The following is a 19,174-nucleotide window of genomic DNA, read 5'->3' as shown; positions in this document are numbered from 1 at the left end:
CGGCCGGGTCTTGGTAGATTTGCAGTGGTATGATGCTCCTTCCATTTCAATATGATCACTTGGACAGTGCTTCCTGGGATGTTTAAAGTTGTGGAAATCGTTTTGTAACCAAATCTGTCTTTAAACTTCTCCACAACAGTATCACGGACCTGCCTGTTGTGTTCTTTGGTCTTCATGATGCTATCTGTGCTTTAAACAGAACACTGAGACTATCACAGAGCAGGTGCATTTATACGGAGACTTCATTACACACAAGTGGCTTATATTTATCATCATCAGTCATTTAGGACAATATTGGATCATTCAGAGATCCTCAATGAACTTCTAGAGTGAGTTTGCTGCGCTGAAAGTAAAGGAGACTAATAATATTGCACTCCCCACTTTTCAGTTTATCAATTTTTACAAAAGTTTAAAATAAGCAACACATTTCATTCATCTTCACAATTGTGTCCCACTTGTTGTTGATTCTTCACCATAACATTAAAATTTGTATCTTTGTTTGAAGCCTGAAATGTGGGAAAAGGTTGAAAAATTCAAGGGGGCCGAATACTTTCGCAAGGCACTGTATCTTAGAGGTATATCCAAAATAAATGTGTCTATCAGAACACACAAGATAAAAATGTATAGGGGCAAATGACGAGTCTATCTGTAGACAAACTAGTATATTTAACAAAAAACATATAGAAACTTCTCCTGTGGTATACATGGCAAATGAAACGATCAGGCAAAGCACAATGATGTATGTGAGAGAATAATATCAGAGGTGCATACCTGAAGCCATGATCTTCCGCTCCTGTGCCAACACCAGGACCCTACACGTGTTTCGGCGTGTAGCCTTCATCGGGGGTCTTTTGTGGTGCTATTTGCACTTTATTCATTACCCTCTACCTTGCTATTTTAATATTTTTTTGTATTAATAAAATTTACATATTTTATTGAGTTGGTTTGGCTGTTCTTTTTTTTGCGTGGTTATAATCAGAGGTTTTATATTTACCACAGCAGCAGAACTGAGAGCTGTCATGCCGACACCAGGCTCTCAATAGAGATTGTGCAGTGAGGTGTCACTCAGAGGTGAGGGTGTGTTGGACTGCCATTCGTTTGCCAGCTAGCCCTAGCAATGATAATCACCAAGTGATAAAGCCTTTAGTTTAAGTGAACAAAGCCTGATAAGAGATGCATAGTTGATTTTTGCTGTTTTACCCCTACATAGCAAAAACCTGCTGACAGATTCCCTTTAAGGTCTGTATCTTCACGTAGGGGCGATGCATGTAATTGATGCTGTGATACCAGGCACAAATCATACAAGAAATGGTCTAGAGGAAAGCAGCTATGTCTTTCTAGTCTTGGACAGCTCATCTAAAGTTATAGGGCAAACAACTTGCCATAACATGTTTGCAATCATTATACTATGTGATGTCTTGTAAGTTATGTAATGAAAAATCGGTAGCCCTGGCCAACATTAGGTGAATATATGCATGAACTATGGGATTCTAGGGGTACTGCCTATGGAGAGCACCAAGTTGGCAGAGGGACACTTACTCCCTGGCACAAATAGTATGCTGATTAGCCCTTTTACAGCTGGCTCTGTAGTGCTATCTATGGGAGGTAGCTACTGTATAAGTCAATGTTGACCAATATAGTCCTTGTCATATAGGACAGCCTCCAATTTTGCCTCTTGTCAGTACAGGGTATGAGTAATGGTGAACAGACAGACATCTGTTTTACCATATTAAAGCAAGATAACTACTTAAAACACAAATGATGACGATGAGCCTGAAACTATTGTGTTTGGACGTATTATTGCAAACATCCAGCTCACTCGACAAGTATGTGAACTATGGGAATCGCATACTTATCACCTGTAGTAAAATACTAGGAACTATTGGTTGTACTGGTTGGTTTATAAAGAACATCTTTATTGAGAATTGGGTTTTCAGAATATTCTATTACTGCAAAATTCTTGCTCAATTTAATTAACTAGCCCTTTGAAACTGAAGAAAAGTTAAATTAGTGAAAAGTTATATGTAAGATCACAGCATACGTTTTTGAGCTGACACAGGTTTCAAATAACAAAGGACCAGTGACACAAAGCAATCGTTTTGTCCATATGAGAAGGCAGGCTGCCAGAGCACGGTTTACAAAATGTAACCCTAGATCCAGCTATCATTATAATGGCTGCTCATCAGTATGTGTCAGGTGGTCTTAAAAAATTCACCAGGTCATGGATCCTTTTCAATTATCGTACTCAAGTGATTTGCGCTTTGATTTCGAGGACTCTGAAAAGTCATTTGATTTCCAGCGTAATCTCCCATATCCACCGGTAGCATAAAAGTGACAGCCTTTACTCTGCCCCTAAAAAGACAAAGAAGAAATTCAGGAATATCAACACAGTAGCAGAAGTAATTAACTGTAAAAGATGTGACAGTAGATTGTTCCATTGTGGAACTCCTTAAAAGACTGTTTTGTATTTTGGGCATATTATTATAAAGATTATCCAGCACACTCAAAAAGACAATAATCCATGCCTGGAAACATCAGCAAAAACAACATAGGTGGGATACAATCATAGACTCCATAGCCATGTCGTTGGGAAGCTTGAGGAACCATAGAAAACGACAGGTAGTAATCATAGTCTGACAATCCTGAAGTCAAGGCAGGCGGAAATCGATCACAAGTGGCAGACCGGTGAAGGTCAGTGTAGGCAGATGATGGGTTTGCATGGTTGATTAAGCTGGGACAATGACAGTACACCTGAAAACAAAGCTATTTGAAATCAAGAGACTAGTAGGCCTTAATCGTAAGTTTCAGGTTGGTGGAAAGGGTCCCTCATAAAACAGGGCATTGGTAGGAGTCAGTGGTAATTGGCAAAATTGGCCATTTAAGAGTCCTGTAGTCTGCACATAGGCATGAAGCTCACGGCACAGTGGCACAACGCAATAAACAGAAGAGACCAGGGACAGAATGCTGAGAAGTGGAAATGGTAGGACAATTGTGAAGGTTATATATAGATACACACGTGGTCAAAATTGTTGGTACCCCTCGTTTAGTGATAGAAAATCCCACAATGGTCACAGAAATAACTTGAATCTGACAAAAGTAATAATAAATACAAAATCTTTGAAAATGAACAAATGAAAGTCAGACATTGCTGCTTTTCTTCTTCCACAGAATTTTTTTAAAAATAAAACTCATGAAATAGGTCTGGACAGAAATGATGGCGCCCCCCTCCTCCTCCTCCTTAAGTTAATATTTTGTTGCACAACCTTTTCAGGCAATGACTGCAATCAAACGATTCTTGTAACTGTCAATGAGACTTCTGCACCTCTCAACAGGTACTTTGGCCAATCCTCAAGAGCAAACTGCTCCAGTTGTTTTGTGTTTGAAGGTTGCCTTTTCCAGACGGCATGTTTCAGCTCTTTCCAAACATACTGAATAGGATTAAGGTCAGGGCTCATGACTGGTCACTTCAGAATAGTCCAATGTTTTCCTCTTAGCCATTCTTGTTTTTTATCTGTGTGTTTTGGGTCATTATCCTGTTGCAAGATCCATGACCTGCAAGTGAGACCAAGCTTTCTGACACTGGGCAGCACATTTCTCTTTAGAATCCCTTGATAGTCTTGAGATTTATTTGTACCCTGCACAGCTTCAAGACCACCTGTGAGAGAGCCTCCTCCATGTTTCACAGTAGGGACAGTGTTCTTTTCTTGATATGCTTCATTTTTCCGTCTGTGAACATAGAGCTGATGTGCCTTGCCAAAAAGTTCAATTTTTGTCTCATCTATGCACAGGACATTCTCCCAGAAGCTTTGTGGCTTGTCAACGTGTAGTTTGGCAAATTCCAGCCTGACGTTTTTATGTTTTCTTTTTCAACAATGGTGTCCTCCTTGGTCATCTCCCATGAGTTTGGCTCAAACAACGATGGATGGTGCGATCTGACACTGATGTTCCTTGAGCTTGAAATTCACCTTTAATCTCTTTAGACATTTTCTGGGCTCTTTTGTTACCATTCATATTATCCGTCTTTGATTTGTCATCAATTTTCCTCCTGCGGCAACGTCTAGATAGGTTGGCTATAGTCCCATGGATCTTACATTTCTGAATAATATGTGTAGTCACAGGAACATCAAGCTGCTTGGAGATGGTCTTATAACCTTTACCTTTAACATGTGTGTCTATAATTTTCTTTCTAATCAACTGAGACAACTCTTTCCTTCGCTTCCTCTGGTCCATGTTGAGATTGGTACACACCATGTCACCAAACAACACAGTGAGTATCTGTAGCCCTATATACAGGCCCACTGACTGATTGCAAGATTGTAGACACCTGTGATGCTAATTAGTGGACACAACTTTTTTTTTTTTTAACATGTCCCTTTTGTCACATTATTTTCAGGGGCATCAACATTTTTGTCCAGGCCCATTTCATGAGTTTTATTTTTTTTAAAAAAATTCTGTGGAAGCATGGTTAAAAAGCAACGTCTGACTTTCATTTGTTCATTTTCATAGATTTTTTTTATTTATTATTACTTTTGTCAGATTCACATTATTTCTGTAACCATTATGGTTTTTTCTTTCATTAAATGGGGGGAGCCAACAATTTTAACGACGTGTGTATATATATATATATATATATATATATATATATATATACTAGAAGGTGGCCCGATTCTACGCATCGGGTATCCTAGAATTTACATATTGTGAAGTTCATGTATGATTTTTGTTATATATATATATATATATATATATATATTAGATGTTGTTGTGTGTAGTTACCAAGTGTTTGTGTAGGGCGCTGTACATGTTCTCGGTGTTGTCTGGGTGTGGCGGGGGGTGAGAGCGGTGTTGTATGTGTGTTGCGTGTGTTGCGTTGTTTGTGGAGCGTTGTGTGTGTGTGTTGCGCGGTTTGTGTGGGTGTGGTGTGTTTTGGGGGGAGGTATGTTTTGTGCAATGTGTGTGTTGTGCGGTATGTGCGTATATTTATGTATGCCGCGGTGTTTGTGTGTTGGGTGTTGTGTGTGTGCGGCGTTGTCTGTGTGTGGGGGTGTCTGTGTAGGGCGGTGTTTGAGGTTCCCAGTGTGTGTGTGGTGTGTTGTGTGTGTGTGTGTGTGTGTGTTGGGGGGAGATGTGCACCTCCCATCGTGCTCCATCCCCCATGCAGCGCACCCCCCATCGTGCCCCATCCCCCATGCTGCGCACCCCCATCGTGCTCCATCCCCCATGCTGCCCAACCCCCATCATGCTCCATCCCCGATGCTGCGCACCCCCCATCGTGCTCCATCCCCCATGCTGCGCACTCCCCATCGTGCTCCATCCTCCATGCTGCGCACCCCCCATCGTGCTCCATCCCCCATGCTGCGCACCCCCCATCGTGCTCCATCCCCCATGCTGCGCACCCCCCCATCGTGCTCCATCCCCCATGCTGCGCACCCCCCATCGTGCTCCATCCCCCATGCTGTGCACCCCCCATCGTGCTCCATCCCCCATGCTGCGCACCCCCCATCGTGCTCTATCCCCCATGCTGCGCACTCCCCATTGTGCTCCATCCCCCATGCTGCGCACTCCCCATCGTGCTACATCCCTCATGCTGCGCACTCCCCATTGTGCTCCATCCTCCATGCTGCGCACTCCCCATTGTGCTCAATCCCCCATGCTGCGCACTCCCCATCGTGCTCCATCCCCCATGCTGCACACTCCCCATCGTGCTAAATCCCCCATGCTGCGCACTCCCCATCGTGCTACATCCCTCATGCTGCGCACATCCCATTGTGCTCCATCCTCCATGCTGCGCACTCCCCATCGTGCTCCATTCCCCATGTTGCGCACCCCCCATCGTGCTCCATCCCCCATGCTGCGCACCCCCCCATCGTGCTCCATCCCCCATGCTGCGCACCCCCCATCGTGCTCCATCCCCCATGCTGCGCACCCCCCATCGTGCTCCATCCCCACTCCCCATTGTGCTCCATCCTCCATGCTGCGCACTCCCCATCGTGCTCCATTCCCCATGTTGCGCACCCCCCATCGTGCTCCATCCCCCATGCTGCGCACCCCCCCATCGTACTCCATCCCCCATGCTGTGCACCCCCCATCGTGCTCCATCCCCCATGCTGCGCACCCCCCATCGTGCTCCATCCGCCATGCTGCGCACCCCCCCATCGTGCTCCATCCCCCATGCTGCGCACCCCCCATCGTGCTCCATCCCCCATGCTGCGCACCCCCCATCGTCCTCCATCCCCACTCCCCATTGTGCTCCATCCCCCATGCTGCGCATTCCCCATCGTGCTCCATCCCCCATGCTGCGCATTCCCCATCGTGCTCCATCCCCCATGCTGCGCATTCCCCATCGTGCTCCATCCCCCATGCTGCGCACTCCCCATCGTGCTCCATCCCCCATGCTGCGCACTCCCCATCGTGCTCCATCCCCCATGCTGCACACTCCCCATCGTGCTCCATCCCCCATGCTGCGCACTCCCCATCGTGCTCCATCCCCCATGCTGCGCACCCCCCATCGTGCTCCATCACCCATGTTGCGCACCCCCCATCGTGCTCCATCCCCCATGCTGCGCACTCCCCATCGTGCTCCATCCCACATGCTGCGCACTCCCAAACGTGCTCCATCCCCCATGCTGCGCACTCCCCATCGTGCTCCATAGTCACACATCAGACAGTAAACACGCAGACATCTGATCGCATACACTCACACACACACCCCACTTCTCCCTGTGCCCACCGGTGGGCGGTCCCTGCAGCTGTGCTGCACGCCGTGCTCCTCTGCCGACACTCACAGATCCGATCGCATACACTCACACACATCCGATCGCATACACTCACACACACACACTCACACACATCCGATCGCATACACTCACACACACACACACACACTCACACACATCCGATCGCATACACTCACACACACACACACTCACACACATCCGATCGCATACACTTACACACACACACACACACTCACACACATCCGATCGCATACACTCACACACACACACACTCACACACACACACTCCATCGCATACACTCACACACACACACTGACGATATCGCACATACGCGCTGACACAATCACAACATCCGGAGATACCACATGCTTCCGGCCATGTGATCCTCCGGCAGGTCCAGGAAGATCACTGCACAGTATCGCCGCCGAGAAGCAAGCGATATCATGGGATGTTGTGAGTATGTGGATGAGATCTGATGTGTGTGTGAGGTGTGTGTGAGAGTGAGTGTGATCTGATGTGTGTGTCTGTTCTTATGTGTGTGCGTGTGTGTGTGTTCCGCCGCTGCAGGACGTGGATGCGATCTGATGTGTGTGTGAGGTGTGTGTGAGAGTGAGTGTGATCTGATGTGTGTGTGTGTGTGTGTCTGTTCTTATGTGTGTGCGTGTGTGTGTGTTCCGCCGCTGCAGGACCTTGATGCGCTCACCTCGGGGCGAGAAGCCATTCCGTGTGGGGGGGCGGAGCCTGGGCGAGCGGACAATCCGTGCGGGGGGCGGAGCCGAGGCGAGGAGAGAGGCCAATCCGTGCGGGGGGGCGGACCCGAGGCGAGGCGAGCGGCCAATCCGTGCGGGGGGAGGAGGCGAGGCGAGCGGCCAATCCGTGCGGGGGGGCGGGGCCATGGCGAGGTCAGCGGCCAATCCGCTGTTTGTCACCATAAGGACATGTCACGGTAAGGACACAATTTTGGATCAAGACAGACAGACAGACAGACAGAATAAGGCAATTATATAAAAAGATATTGCTGAACAATAAGCATGGTCAAGCCCGTTTAAAGTTTGCTCAACAACATTTAGACAAGCCTGTGAAATACTGGGTCAGATAAGACCGAAATTGACCTTTTTGGATGCCATATACAGTACTCACCATGTTTGGAGACCAAAAGGCACTGTATATCATCTGAAAAATACCATAACAATAGTGAAGTTTGGAGATGAGACAATCATAGTTGTGGGGCTGTTTTTCAGTATACAGCACTGGCAAACTTCATGTGACAGAAGGAACGATGAATGAACTAATGTACCAAGGTCTCAGGGGAAAAAGTTTCTCCTCGCGGAGACTGACAAACCAATCTGGCTGTCAGTGGTGAGGAGTCTTATAGCTGCAATGCTCCTCTGGGAAATATTCAAATTGTCTCTTCAGAAAGGAAGGAGACAAACTCTAGCGCAACCTATTGGAAGTAGCAATCCTAAAAGTCAAAAGTGACTCTCCAACAAGCCTTTTCATATGACCTAGGATTTTTATGTCACATCAGAACCTCAATTTGCAGATACAGTGTTTCGGGATATGATTGTTCCTCATCAGTGCAAAGTATGAAGTCTGATCTGGCTGAATGAGAAGCTCTACTGGGATCTCAGGGGAAAACATTTCTCCTTGCGGAGACTGACAAACCAATCTGGCTGTCAGTGGTGAGGAGGACTTGATACTTTGCACTGACGAGGGACAATCAACCCGAAACACTGTGTCTGCAAATTGAGGTTCTGATCTGGAATAAAAATCCTAGGTCATATGAAAAGGCTTGTTGGAGAGTCACTTTTCACTTTTAGGATTGCTACTTCCAATAGGTGGCGCTAGTGTTTGTCTCCTTCCTCCCTGAAGAGACAATTCTAATGTACCGAGGCATTCTTGATAAAAATCAGCAGCCACCAACCAGAATGATGAAGATGAAATAAGGGTGTACATTTCAGCAAAATAATGATTCCAAACATACTGCCAAGGAAACTCTCAAATCGTTTCAGAGAAAGAAAATAAAGTGGCTAGAATGGCCCAGCCAATCACCTGACCTGAATCCAATAGAAAATTTACGGAAGAAACTAAAGCTCAGAATTCACTGATGGTGCCCACAGAACGTTCAGGATTTGAAGAGTGTGTGTAAGAATGTGCCAAAATCACACTTGAGCAATGCATGCAACTAGGTTCTCTATATAGGAGGCATCTTGAAGCTGTCATCACTAACAAAGACTTTTGTATGAAGTATTAAATACATTTCAGTAAGCATGTGCAGTACATTTTTCCTGTCATTTCTCATTATTACACATGACTTAATTTATGGACAACTATGGTTTGATTTCTTTGACTGTGTGGATTGGATGAGTTCAAAAGAAAATGACTTCCACAAATGGATAATGTTCCTAAACACATCTCAAAATCTACAATAGACTACCTCAAAAGACACAAGCAAAAGGTTTTGCAATGGCCTTCTCAGTCGCCTGATCTCAGCATCATTGAAAATCTGTGGCTAGACCACAAAAGTGAAGGGATGAAAATCCTTCAAACAAGAATTGAAAGACTCATGGCTGGCTAGAAAAAGCGTTTACAAGCTGTTATACTTGCCAAAGGGAGTGCTACTAGGTACTAACCATGCAGAGGGCCCAAAAAACGTTTGCATCGGCCCAATTTGCTTTTTGTGTTAATTTTAAAATTTAAAAAAATTTTTTTTGCCTAAAATACAAAGGAAATGTGTTATCTTTAACTTCATGCCTTTTAGAGATCCTTTCATCTTTAACTTGCTTAACTGCTCATAATAACAGTAATTTTGACCAGGGATGCACTTACATAATGTCGTGGATTTTGTAGGATTATAGTTAGGTGTATGAGTAATCATTTATACCAAAGGTGCTCATCAATAATGATCATTATTACAATCATTAAATGAAACAGGAACAACTATATAAGAGGCTTAAAACTGGGTGAAAAGTAGCCAAAGACATTCGGGGATGTGGAAGACAGATTCACATTTCAGGTCATAGAGCATGGAAAATCTGGGCACAGCAATAAGACACAAGGTAGTTGTACTGCATCAGCAAGGTCTTTCCCAAGCATAGATTTTAAAGCAGACTAGTCGAGATGTGCGGATCAATTCGCAGAGGATTGAGTTTAAGTAGAATTTCCTGAAATTCATGGTTTCATGCAAATTTGAACATTTTGTGTTTCGGTCCATGATTTGCAAAAAAACAAAACTTTGGCCAGCACCCATTGCCACACTATTAAAGCGTCAGAGAGCAAGCAAACAACATTTTGTATTGTTGTGCAGGCCTCTCCATAATGCCCAGCAGCTATGCCATCTTACGGATTATCATACTTTGTACTGTGGAGGTCAGTATCTGGGCTATCAGAGATCAGTGTTTCCCAGGATAAGTTCTTAAAGTTGTTATGGTCAGCAGGATCCTAACTCTCTTGCCTATAAAGTGTAAGCCTTATGGTCAGCAAGGTTCTCGCTCTCCTCTTCCCTACATGTATTTTAGAAGCAATTGCAATCTTTCTTTTATTGAAATCCACTCAAACATATTCACTACAAAGTTGAATTTCAAAGGATCCGCTCTTCTCGAAAGGCCGCTTTACACAGTGCGATATCGGTACCGATATCGCCATCGTGCGTACCCGCCCCCATCGGTTGTGCGACACGGGAAAATCTCTGCCCATGTCGCACAACATCGCCCGGACACATCACACTACTTACCTTCCTTCGATGTTGCTGTGACCGGCGAACCACCTCCTTTCTAAGGGGGTGGTTCGTTCAGCGTCACAGCAACGTCACAGCAGCGTCACTGAACCGCCGCCCAATAGAAGCGGAGGGGCGGAGATCCCGCCCACCTCCTTCCTTCCGCATTGTGGCTGGGAGGCAGGTAAGGAGAGGTTCCTCATTCCTGCGGTGTCACACGGAGCGATGTGTGCTGCCACAGGAACGAGGAACAACTTCGTTACTGCTGCAGTAACGATATTTGAGAATGGATCCCCATGTCACCGATGAGCGATTTTGCACGTTTTTGCGAAGATGCAAAATTACTCATCGGTGTCACACGCAACGGCATCGCTACAGCGGCCGGATGTGCGTCACAAAATCCGTGACCCCAACGAGATCGCTGTAGCGATCTGGTAGCGTGTAAAGCCCGCTTTAGACTGAGGTTTCAAAAGCACCAAGTAATGCGTATTGTTCAGGACCATAGATAGAGTGGTTAACTAAGGAAACTTAGTGCAGTGGATTAGACATACAATGCTTTCTTCACTATGAATTTGAAAGATGTGCAGCGGTGCCATCAGCCCAGAATTGGCAACAACCATTGAGTCTCAACTACACCCATCCACTATTCAAAATGTCTGGCCTGAACTATTCTTCATGAAAGATTTGCAACCAAAAAACCATACATTTGACATTGAAACAAAGTCAAGTAACTAAACTATGCGCAAAAACATAGGAAATAGGGTGCTGAAAAATAGCAGCAGGTGCTCTGGACTGATGTATCCAAAATAAGAAATGTTTGGTGGTAACAGAAGTGTCAGGGATCGGGTGCAACAGATGACCAGGGAAGATAAGGTAACCTATGTAGACCCTAATGTTGGAGTCCCTGCGCTCACCCTCACACCCATAGGTACCCTAGAAGGTATGGAGGTCCGGGCCCCCGACCTGGCCCTGACTCCTGTCCTGACCCTGATGACAAGTCCCCACCACACCCACCACCCAGGGGACTGACTAGGACAGAGATGCCCAAAACCTCTACACCAGGGAACAACCAAGGATATACGGGTAAGAGGTAACAAGAGAAAGGAGGTAGTTCAGAAACAAAACAACTTGCAATAATCCACAGCAGACAGCAGCCACAGCCACAGCCACATCCTCTGTGCTCCCAGGCTAGCTCCTAACTGAATAGAATAACCAGCTCCTTCAAAAACTGTGTACAAGCGTGTCTAAAAGAATTGATGCTGTTTGAAGGCAGAGCCTGGTCACAGCAAATATTAATATGATTAATTCTCTTTTGTTAATTCACTTCATTTAATTGATAAAAAAATAAACACCACTATTTTTTATAGCATTCTTACTTTGCAGTATTTTTTCCTGTACCTGCCTAAAATGTTTGCATAGTACTGTATATACATAAAGAGATAATATTTACTAGAGACATAAAATGAGAAATTAGCATTCTGATATATATTTCTGCCAGATTTCACTTTGCGTAATATGAATAGCAATTTCAAAGCAAGCAGATAAAACGCATTTCCCATTTCTCAGGTTAAACTATCTGTCATTTTAAATTGAGGCCTCTGAGCTTCAGGAGACAGAGATTAAGAAGCAGCAGATCCTCTTCTGCTCTGCACTATGTGATATACAAATTCCCTATAAACCTCAGAGTGGTCAAATATCTAAAAGTGCCATTAAATGTCTCCTATCTTTGAATGCAGGGTAAACATTTACATAATGTATAAAAATCGAATGAGCATTTCTAATTAATTTCTCAAATGTAATTGGGGATAATATTAAGTTGAATTGATTGTGTAATATAGTGATATAGTAATGCCGAATCCCTGCAATGTAAAATGATGTCTATGTCTTATATGCTATATGTTATGATGTAAAGTAATGTGAATCAATGTACAAATAGAGTATAACAATTAGATAGGTTTTAGATGAGATGTAGGTTGTAGTATATAGATGTGTTTTATTATAGAAATGTTGATACTTAGGGCGGCTTTGCACGTTGCGACATTGCAAGCTGATGCTGCGATGTCGGACGCGATAGTCCCCGCCCCCGTCGCAGGTACGATATCGTGTGATAGCTGGCGTAGCGAACATTATCGCTACGCCAGCTTCACATGCAATCACCTGCCCTGCGACCGTCGCTCTGGCCGGCGACCCGCCTCCTTCCTAAGGGGGCGGGTCGTGCGGCATCATTGCGACATCACACGGCAGGCGGGCAATAGCGGCGGTGGGGCGGAGATGAACATCCCGCCCACCTCCTTCCTTCCGCATATCCTACGGAAGCCTCGGTGACGCCTGTAGGAGATGTTCCTCGCTCCTGCGACTTCACACACAGCGATGTGTGCTGCCGCAGGAGCGAGGAACAACATCGGACCGTCACGTCAGCGTAATTATGGATTACGCCGACGCTGTACCGATGATACGATTACGACGATTTTGCGCTCATTAATCGTATCATCTAGGCTTTACACACTACGATGTCGCATGTGATGCCGGATGTGCGTCACTTTCAATTTGACCTCACCGACATCGCACTTGCGATGTCGTAGTGTGCAAAGCCCGCCTTAGTGGTCAGTTAGTGTACTACAGAAAAATAGTTTGGACATGTGAGGGTTAAAAGTGAATTTGAGGGAGGGGTAAAGAAATCTAGTGTGTCTGTGCCACCCCCACGTCAGCAGTCTGCCGCCGCTGCTCAGATCTGAATGCACGGTGGCTCGAGGGGTCTCCGGACCCGAGGGGTCGGGGTCACGCGGTCACTTGGAATTAAAGGGGGCTTATTTACAGGGGATTATATGGACAGTTCGTGACGCCACCCGTGGTGCGTGGTAAGATGGAGTACCACCGCTGCAATGGGGAGTACCTGGTGGTGATGGTGTGGGCAGCCAGATGTTTAACCCCTCCACGAGTAAAGGGAATGCCCCGGGACTTGGTGTAGGTGATGGGAAGGTGGCGTTGGGACAGTCGGGGGGTTGTTTGTGTACTCACTCAGTCCAATAACACTGACACCGACCACTGTGGTAAACCAAAGTTCTGGACACCGCTGCCACTTGGAGGGAGGACAACTGGATCCCGTGCCCGTTGGTGTTGCCGGTTAGTCTGTGACCTTTTCCTTGGCACCTTGTCCTCTAGTTGGTCTCTATAGTAGGAAACGAGCCGGGTCCCGCTCACCAGTATGGCTAACTGGGTGAGCTTGCTCTCAGGGTTCACGCTTGGGATTTTCTGGACCATGTGAGTAGAAAGTCCTATCCCCCTCGTTGCGCTAGTACCCCGATTTTGGAGCGGGTGGAGAAGGGATCTTGAAGGCTCCGTCGGGTAAATTGTCAAGACGACTGAAGCTTCTGACCTGACCTAGGGTCCACGTACCCCGTAGTGCCCTGGCCCCTGCCCGGTGATGGCACAAGGCCGCTAGCTGTCCTCCTCGACAGTCCATGCACCTTGTCACAATCCCCTGCGACTGGGATCCAGCTCCTACCAGGTCCAGACCAACGTCTTCTGCCACCTAGTAGTCTCAAGGAGCCCAGCTCCTGACCTCTCCTCTCGAGAGTCACTGCTCAACTGACTGCCTCCTGACACTCCTGACCCTCCCTTAACCAACCCCCCACGTGGGCGCCCTATTCCACTAAGGCCGTCCACTGGTGTGTCTGCTGGGTGTGGTGCAGAGTATTCCTAGAATTTTTAATTAGCTGTTCTTGGCAACACCAATGGTTAGGGGTCCGTAACCAAGGAGGAGGTGGATACTGTGCAGAAGGACAGATTGCACAATACCCTGTGACGACCTGATATGCCAGGGCGTCACATGTCCATATTAGAAAGTAGAAGTAAGGAGGATTTCTGACCAGGACGAAGGAAGGAGCATCACATTCCCTCTTGGGTAAACGTAGCTCGTCCCCGAACTACAGCACATCAGAGGTTTATTTTTTTATTTTTGTTTAAACTGTAGAAAAGTAAGAAAAAGGTTAACATTTTATTTACATGTTCATCCCACACAGGGGAGGCTTGTCGCTTAAACGTTATACAACATTTTAAGAGTTCATCTTCTCAAGGAGGGACGCTACCGGTGTTGGTGGTAGCGGAGACTCAACCTGCTCCATTGCAGCCTCTACCCACGACAGTCCAGTCCCAATGTCCTGGATCCCATTAACCCGCCACCCAAACAACCTGAACCCCTGGAAACCTATGGTGGGTCCATGACCAGGTTAAGGTCCTGGGTGTTGTATTAGACGACTCTGGTGGGCACAGGAAGTGCAACTATATATAATACACTAGTTCGTGTTGGTCATGCCAGTCCTGTGACCGTGGTCCATATTTACTATTTATAAAAACTTTAACGGAGTCCATGTACCTGTGTACACACTTTAGCAATTTTTAGAAAATCTAGAATTTCCACTCTGTTCATTAACTTTGTTAATTAAGCACTTATTTTACTAATGGTTCTATATGAAAAATAATAAACCGTGGAAAACAACAAATGAAAACACCGATACCTAACAGTGCTATGGCATCGTTTAACTACTAGCATTTTTCAACATTTTTAACACTCTTATCTGTACCGCTCACTGGGAGGCTGGTAGTCGACTGCGGCAGCTGGCACAACTTGCTCATTCACCATAGCGAGCCGTTTTATATCTAGGGCGTCTCAGCCCCGCTCTCTCCAGTGCTGCGTGTAATTGACCACCTCCCTCGGCTCTAGATTACGGCCCGGGTGATTCCTCGGGAGATGCTGCTTGATATCCCTTCGAGCTACAAACACCTCTTCAGGGAGACTTGCTTCCCAGAGGAAACCCCACCCCTTCTCAGGGTTGAAGTGCCACACGAGGCCCCTTCGTTGTGGCCCTCGAACACGAAAGGTGGCTTTCCTCAGATTTTCTTTCTCCCTCTGTGTACGGGCAACGATCTCCCGCTGCCGCTGGTCTGGAGTTGTCATCGTTGGTGTCAGCTTTCTCTGGTGGTGTCGTTCCCAGTAGGGGGCATCAGCGTCCGGCTTCAGTTCCCTAGCTGGCTCTGGTTTTAACTGAACTCTTGCGGCCCCAACAGCTGTCGGGATGCCACGCAGTAATGGAACTGGGAGATCTTTAGGTTCTGCTTCCGCCTTGGCAGGATGAAAAACCGACTGCTCCGCAGCCGGGGTTGCAAGGTCCGGGTGCTCCGCCTCTAAGGACGGGCCCGGTGATGCGGCCGGGGTCTGGTCTGGCCGGGGTCTGGATGACTGCTGACATTATCGGGACGAGGATCTGAACCGGGGTTTCTGCAGCTGGAGCTTGACTCAAAGACACCAAAGGTTCCGCTGCCGGGGTTGATGTGGGCAGTTCGACGTCCGCCGAGGACGGGGTAGGTGATGGTGAAGGGCTTGCTGCGAGCGGGGGCGTTCTGGATCCCTCAGCCGCTGTGGCCGGATTTGGGCAATCAGTAGGGAATATAGTTTACCCTGGTTACGTGTGCAGGGAGCCAGCGCTGGCAGCCTGTAAGCGTGTACGCTGGTAACGAGGGTAAATATAGGGTAACCAAGCAAAGCGCTTTGCTTAGTTATCCGATATTTACCTTGGTTACTAGCGTACACTGCTTAGCGCTGGCTCCCTGCACACGTAGCCAGGGTAAATATCGGGTAACTAAGCAAAGCGCTTTGCTTAGTAACCCGATGTGTACCCTGGTTACGTGTGCAGGGAGCCAGCGCTAAGTGGTGTACGCTGGTAACCAAGGTAAATATCTGGTAACCAAGCAAAGCGCTTTGCTTAGTTACCCGATATTTACCTTGGTTACCAGCGTATGCTGCTTACACAGAGTCGGTGCTCGTTGGTCTCCCGCCGTCAAACACGCCAATGTGTGCTGCACAGTGCGAGACCAACGAGCAAAAAATGAACCAGAACAGTGTGTGTAACGATCAGCGATTTCACAGCAGGGGCCAGGTCGCTGCTTAGTGTCACACACAGCGAGATCGCTGAAGAGGTCACTGGTATGTCACAAAACCTGTGACTTAGCAGCGATCTCGCTAGCGATCTCGCTATGTGAGAAGTACCCCTTAGAGAACTAAACACAGATCTGTGTATGTAGGCTTCTTTTTCTTCATGTAGTCTGAGACAGACTCGATGATGTTGATAAGTTATTCAGCACTTTTAACTACCTACTGCATCCACAACTACGTCCTCCGACCTCCCTCATTTCAAAGATAAGATTGACCAAATAAGGTAAGGCATTTATGCTCAATCATCACCACCCCTCCATATAACAGACTGTTGCCCCTAGAACCTTCCTCCGTTTATTTCAGTGTCATGCATGAAATGGATGGACGAAACAGAACGTACAACATGTGCGTTTTTTGTGCGCACTTGTGAAGGAGGCCTTATTGCATGAAATTAGGGACTCATGATGAATGTATAATGGAACATGTGTTGTTCGACTTTTGATTGGACAGAACATGGACAGCACACTGAGTTATGTTATGCAATAGGTCTATTCGGATGATGAATTGTTATCTTGTACCTACTGTCTATGATAAAAAAAAAATCGCAGCATGCCCGACTTTCTTAACAGTGTTGGGTATGTAAAAAAATATTCGGATCCCACACAGGACACCCGATTTGTACAGTTATATTTTTATTATTAATTTAGAAAATTGTATTTGATTGTGTACATTTTTGAATGTAGATATATGAAAAGGAATCGCACACGGACATCACATGGACACTACACGGATGTCAGACAGACATAAAAAAATGAACACATGGATGGCACATGGATGAAAATTAGTTGGAAATCGTCTAAGTTTTCTGCAACTGGTCTAAGAGTTCTCAGCATATGTCAGCATAGATGCTTTGGATCCTTGAAAGGAATGGTAGTAAGAATAGAAATACAAATTTCATATTTGGAATTTGTTTAATCTACCCAACCATAACAGCAGTTACTTGTGTTATTATCTTTTGCAGTTTTACAACAAAAATAAACCGGTGATGGACGGGAAGCCCGCGGACGGTCTGCATTAAACCAAGGGGGAATGTGACGCCCTGGACTATTCAGGTCGTCCCAGGTAGACACACAACAACACTACACACCCCCTTTCCAGTTAGTTAACATCAGTCAAACTTAAAAGCTTTGTCACCACCCTCCAGGTTTGATGTCCACACCAGGGGGTGGAGCCAGGTGGTTGGCTCCACCCACCGAGGAGTTCACAGGCCTGGAGGCGGGAACCCAAGTAGTCTAGTCGAGAGTAGTCTAGCTCAGGCTCTGGAAGAGTCAAGTTCAAATTCACGGGCAGTCCTGTGTCCAGGCTGCCCAGAGACTACCAGGTGGCTGGGTCGTAGCCCAGTCGCCACTGGCAAGGAGGCAGACAGTGGTGGCCACCTGCAGGAGACCGGGAAAACGACTGGTGGAACCGTAAGGGACCGGGACAGGGTAGTGGCCTGCCGGAACTGAACCGGGGAGCCAACTGGATACCGGAGCACCAGGCAGGTTACTCAGACCCCGAACTAGGCTAGAAGCCACCAACATAGTCAAATTAACTGATTGCGGTCTGGACCTCAGGGGTTCATTCCCACCTAAGTCCCGATTGAAGGCAACAGCACAACCATTCCGGATAAGTGCCACCGCCAAGGGCAAGAGATCCAAAGGGCCAGCGTCTGCGGGCAAACAGGCTCCTACGACAGATACACGTCGGGGAGCGGACTACCGGTGTCTAGGCACAGGAGTCAAGATTCACACACAGAGGTGCAGGAGAAAGGCGGACACCACCAACCTAATCTGGGAAAAGCTGCAGCTGGCTGTGGGCCCCATTCATCACTCCGTTTGGTTTGCCAGTGACTCCAGTGTCTTGTGTCAGAGTGAGTACACCAGTGCCATCAGGCACCGCGCCGCGCTGCACCGCAACACTACACCCTGCACCCGGGCCCCGGCCCGCTGGACCCCGAGACCAGCATCCCGTGCCCACGGAGGGGTCAACACCTAGCTGTGCTACTACACCGCTCCCGGGGGTCCCCACACCTTCACCGCAGTGGTTGTGTCTACAATCACCACAACCCGTGGGTGGCGTCACGAACTATCATTTCAAACCAAACACCCAAATCCCTGCGTGTAGCACCAACTCCCTTGCAGAGCGACGTGACCCCCGGGTCCGTGAGAGGCTCGAGCCTCCACCATTAGTGTGAGCACGGATCCGAGCGGCTCGGCGGTCGCAGCTGAGCCAGCGGGGCGGTACATAAAACATAGTGATATATCAGAACAGACAATAAGGATCTAAAATGTAAAAAATGTAAAGTTTTCCTACACATTAAAATGAGGACACTGTAGTGTGTTTCTCCATATGGACCGTTTCATCTAATCTGAGACCTCAGGAAATGATAGAGATTCCATACTTCACAGAAAGGCAGATCTGTTATTAGGCTCATTGATCTTTAATAGCATGTTATTTGAGCTCCTTCCTATTAACCAACAATTTAAAGGGAGCACTGGACACCAGTAATGGGCGAACCCAAACTGTAAAAGTCCAAATCCTTGCAGTTTTAAAAGTATTCAGGTCCCAGGCATGGAGGTCTCAGGGAACTCAGGCTAATTATCGGGGTCTGGCAACTCGGGAAAGAAAAAAAAAAAGGAAAAATAAAAGTAAAGCAAGCGCACTATACTTACCGAGTCTCCGGCGTGACTGTAACTGCTTTTGGGCCGCTCACTCTTCATCTGGGGCCGCTCATGATTGCTCTTCCA

The 19,174-nt window shown here is 46.9% G+C and overlaps 1 protein-coding gene across 1 annotated transcript in view; it reads right to left on the bottom strand.

Moving 5' to 3' along the window:
* Positions 1-2,219: 2,219 nt before the first annotated feature.
* The window catches only part of CCDC195 (coiled-coil domain containing 195), a 74,610-nt gene continuing 57,655 nt past the window's right edge, over positions 2,220-19,174 (bottom strand). The window contains exon 3 of the mRNA XM_075338595.1: positions 2,220-2,352. Coding sequence (XP_075194710.1) covers positions 2,220-2,352 — 133 coding nt within the window. The remainder of the gene's footprint in view (positions 2,353-19,174) is intronic.

Source organism: Anomaloglossus baeobatrachus, chromosome 3, assembly GCF_048569485.1.
Source record: "Anomaloglossus baeobatrachus isolate aAnoBae1 chromosome 3, aAnoBae1.hap1, whole genome shotgun sequence".
In the NCBI taxonomy this organism is placed as follows: Eukaryota; Metazoa; Chordata; class Amphibia; order Anura; family Aromobatidae; genus Anomaloglossus; species Anomaloglossus baeobatrachus.
The sequence above is the reverse complement of the archived record's forward strand: the minus strand, read 5'-3'. Positions and strand labels throughout refer to the sequence as shown.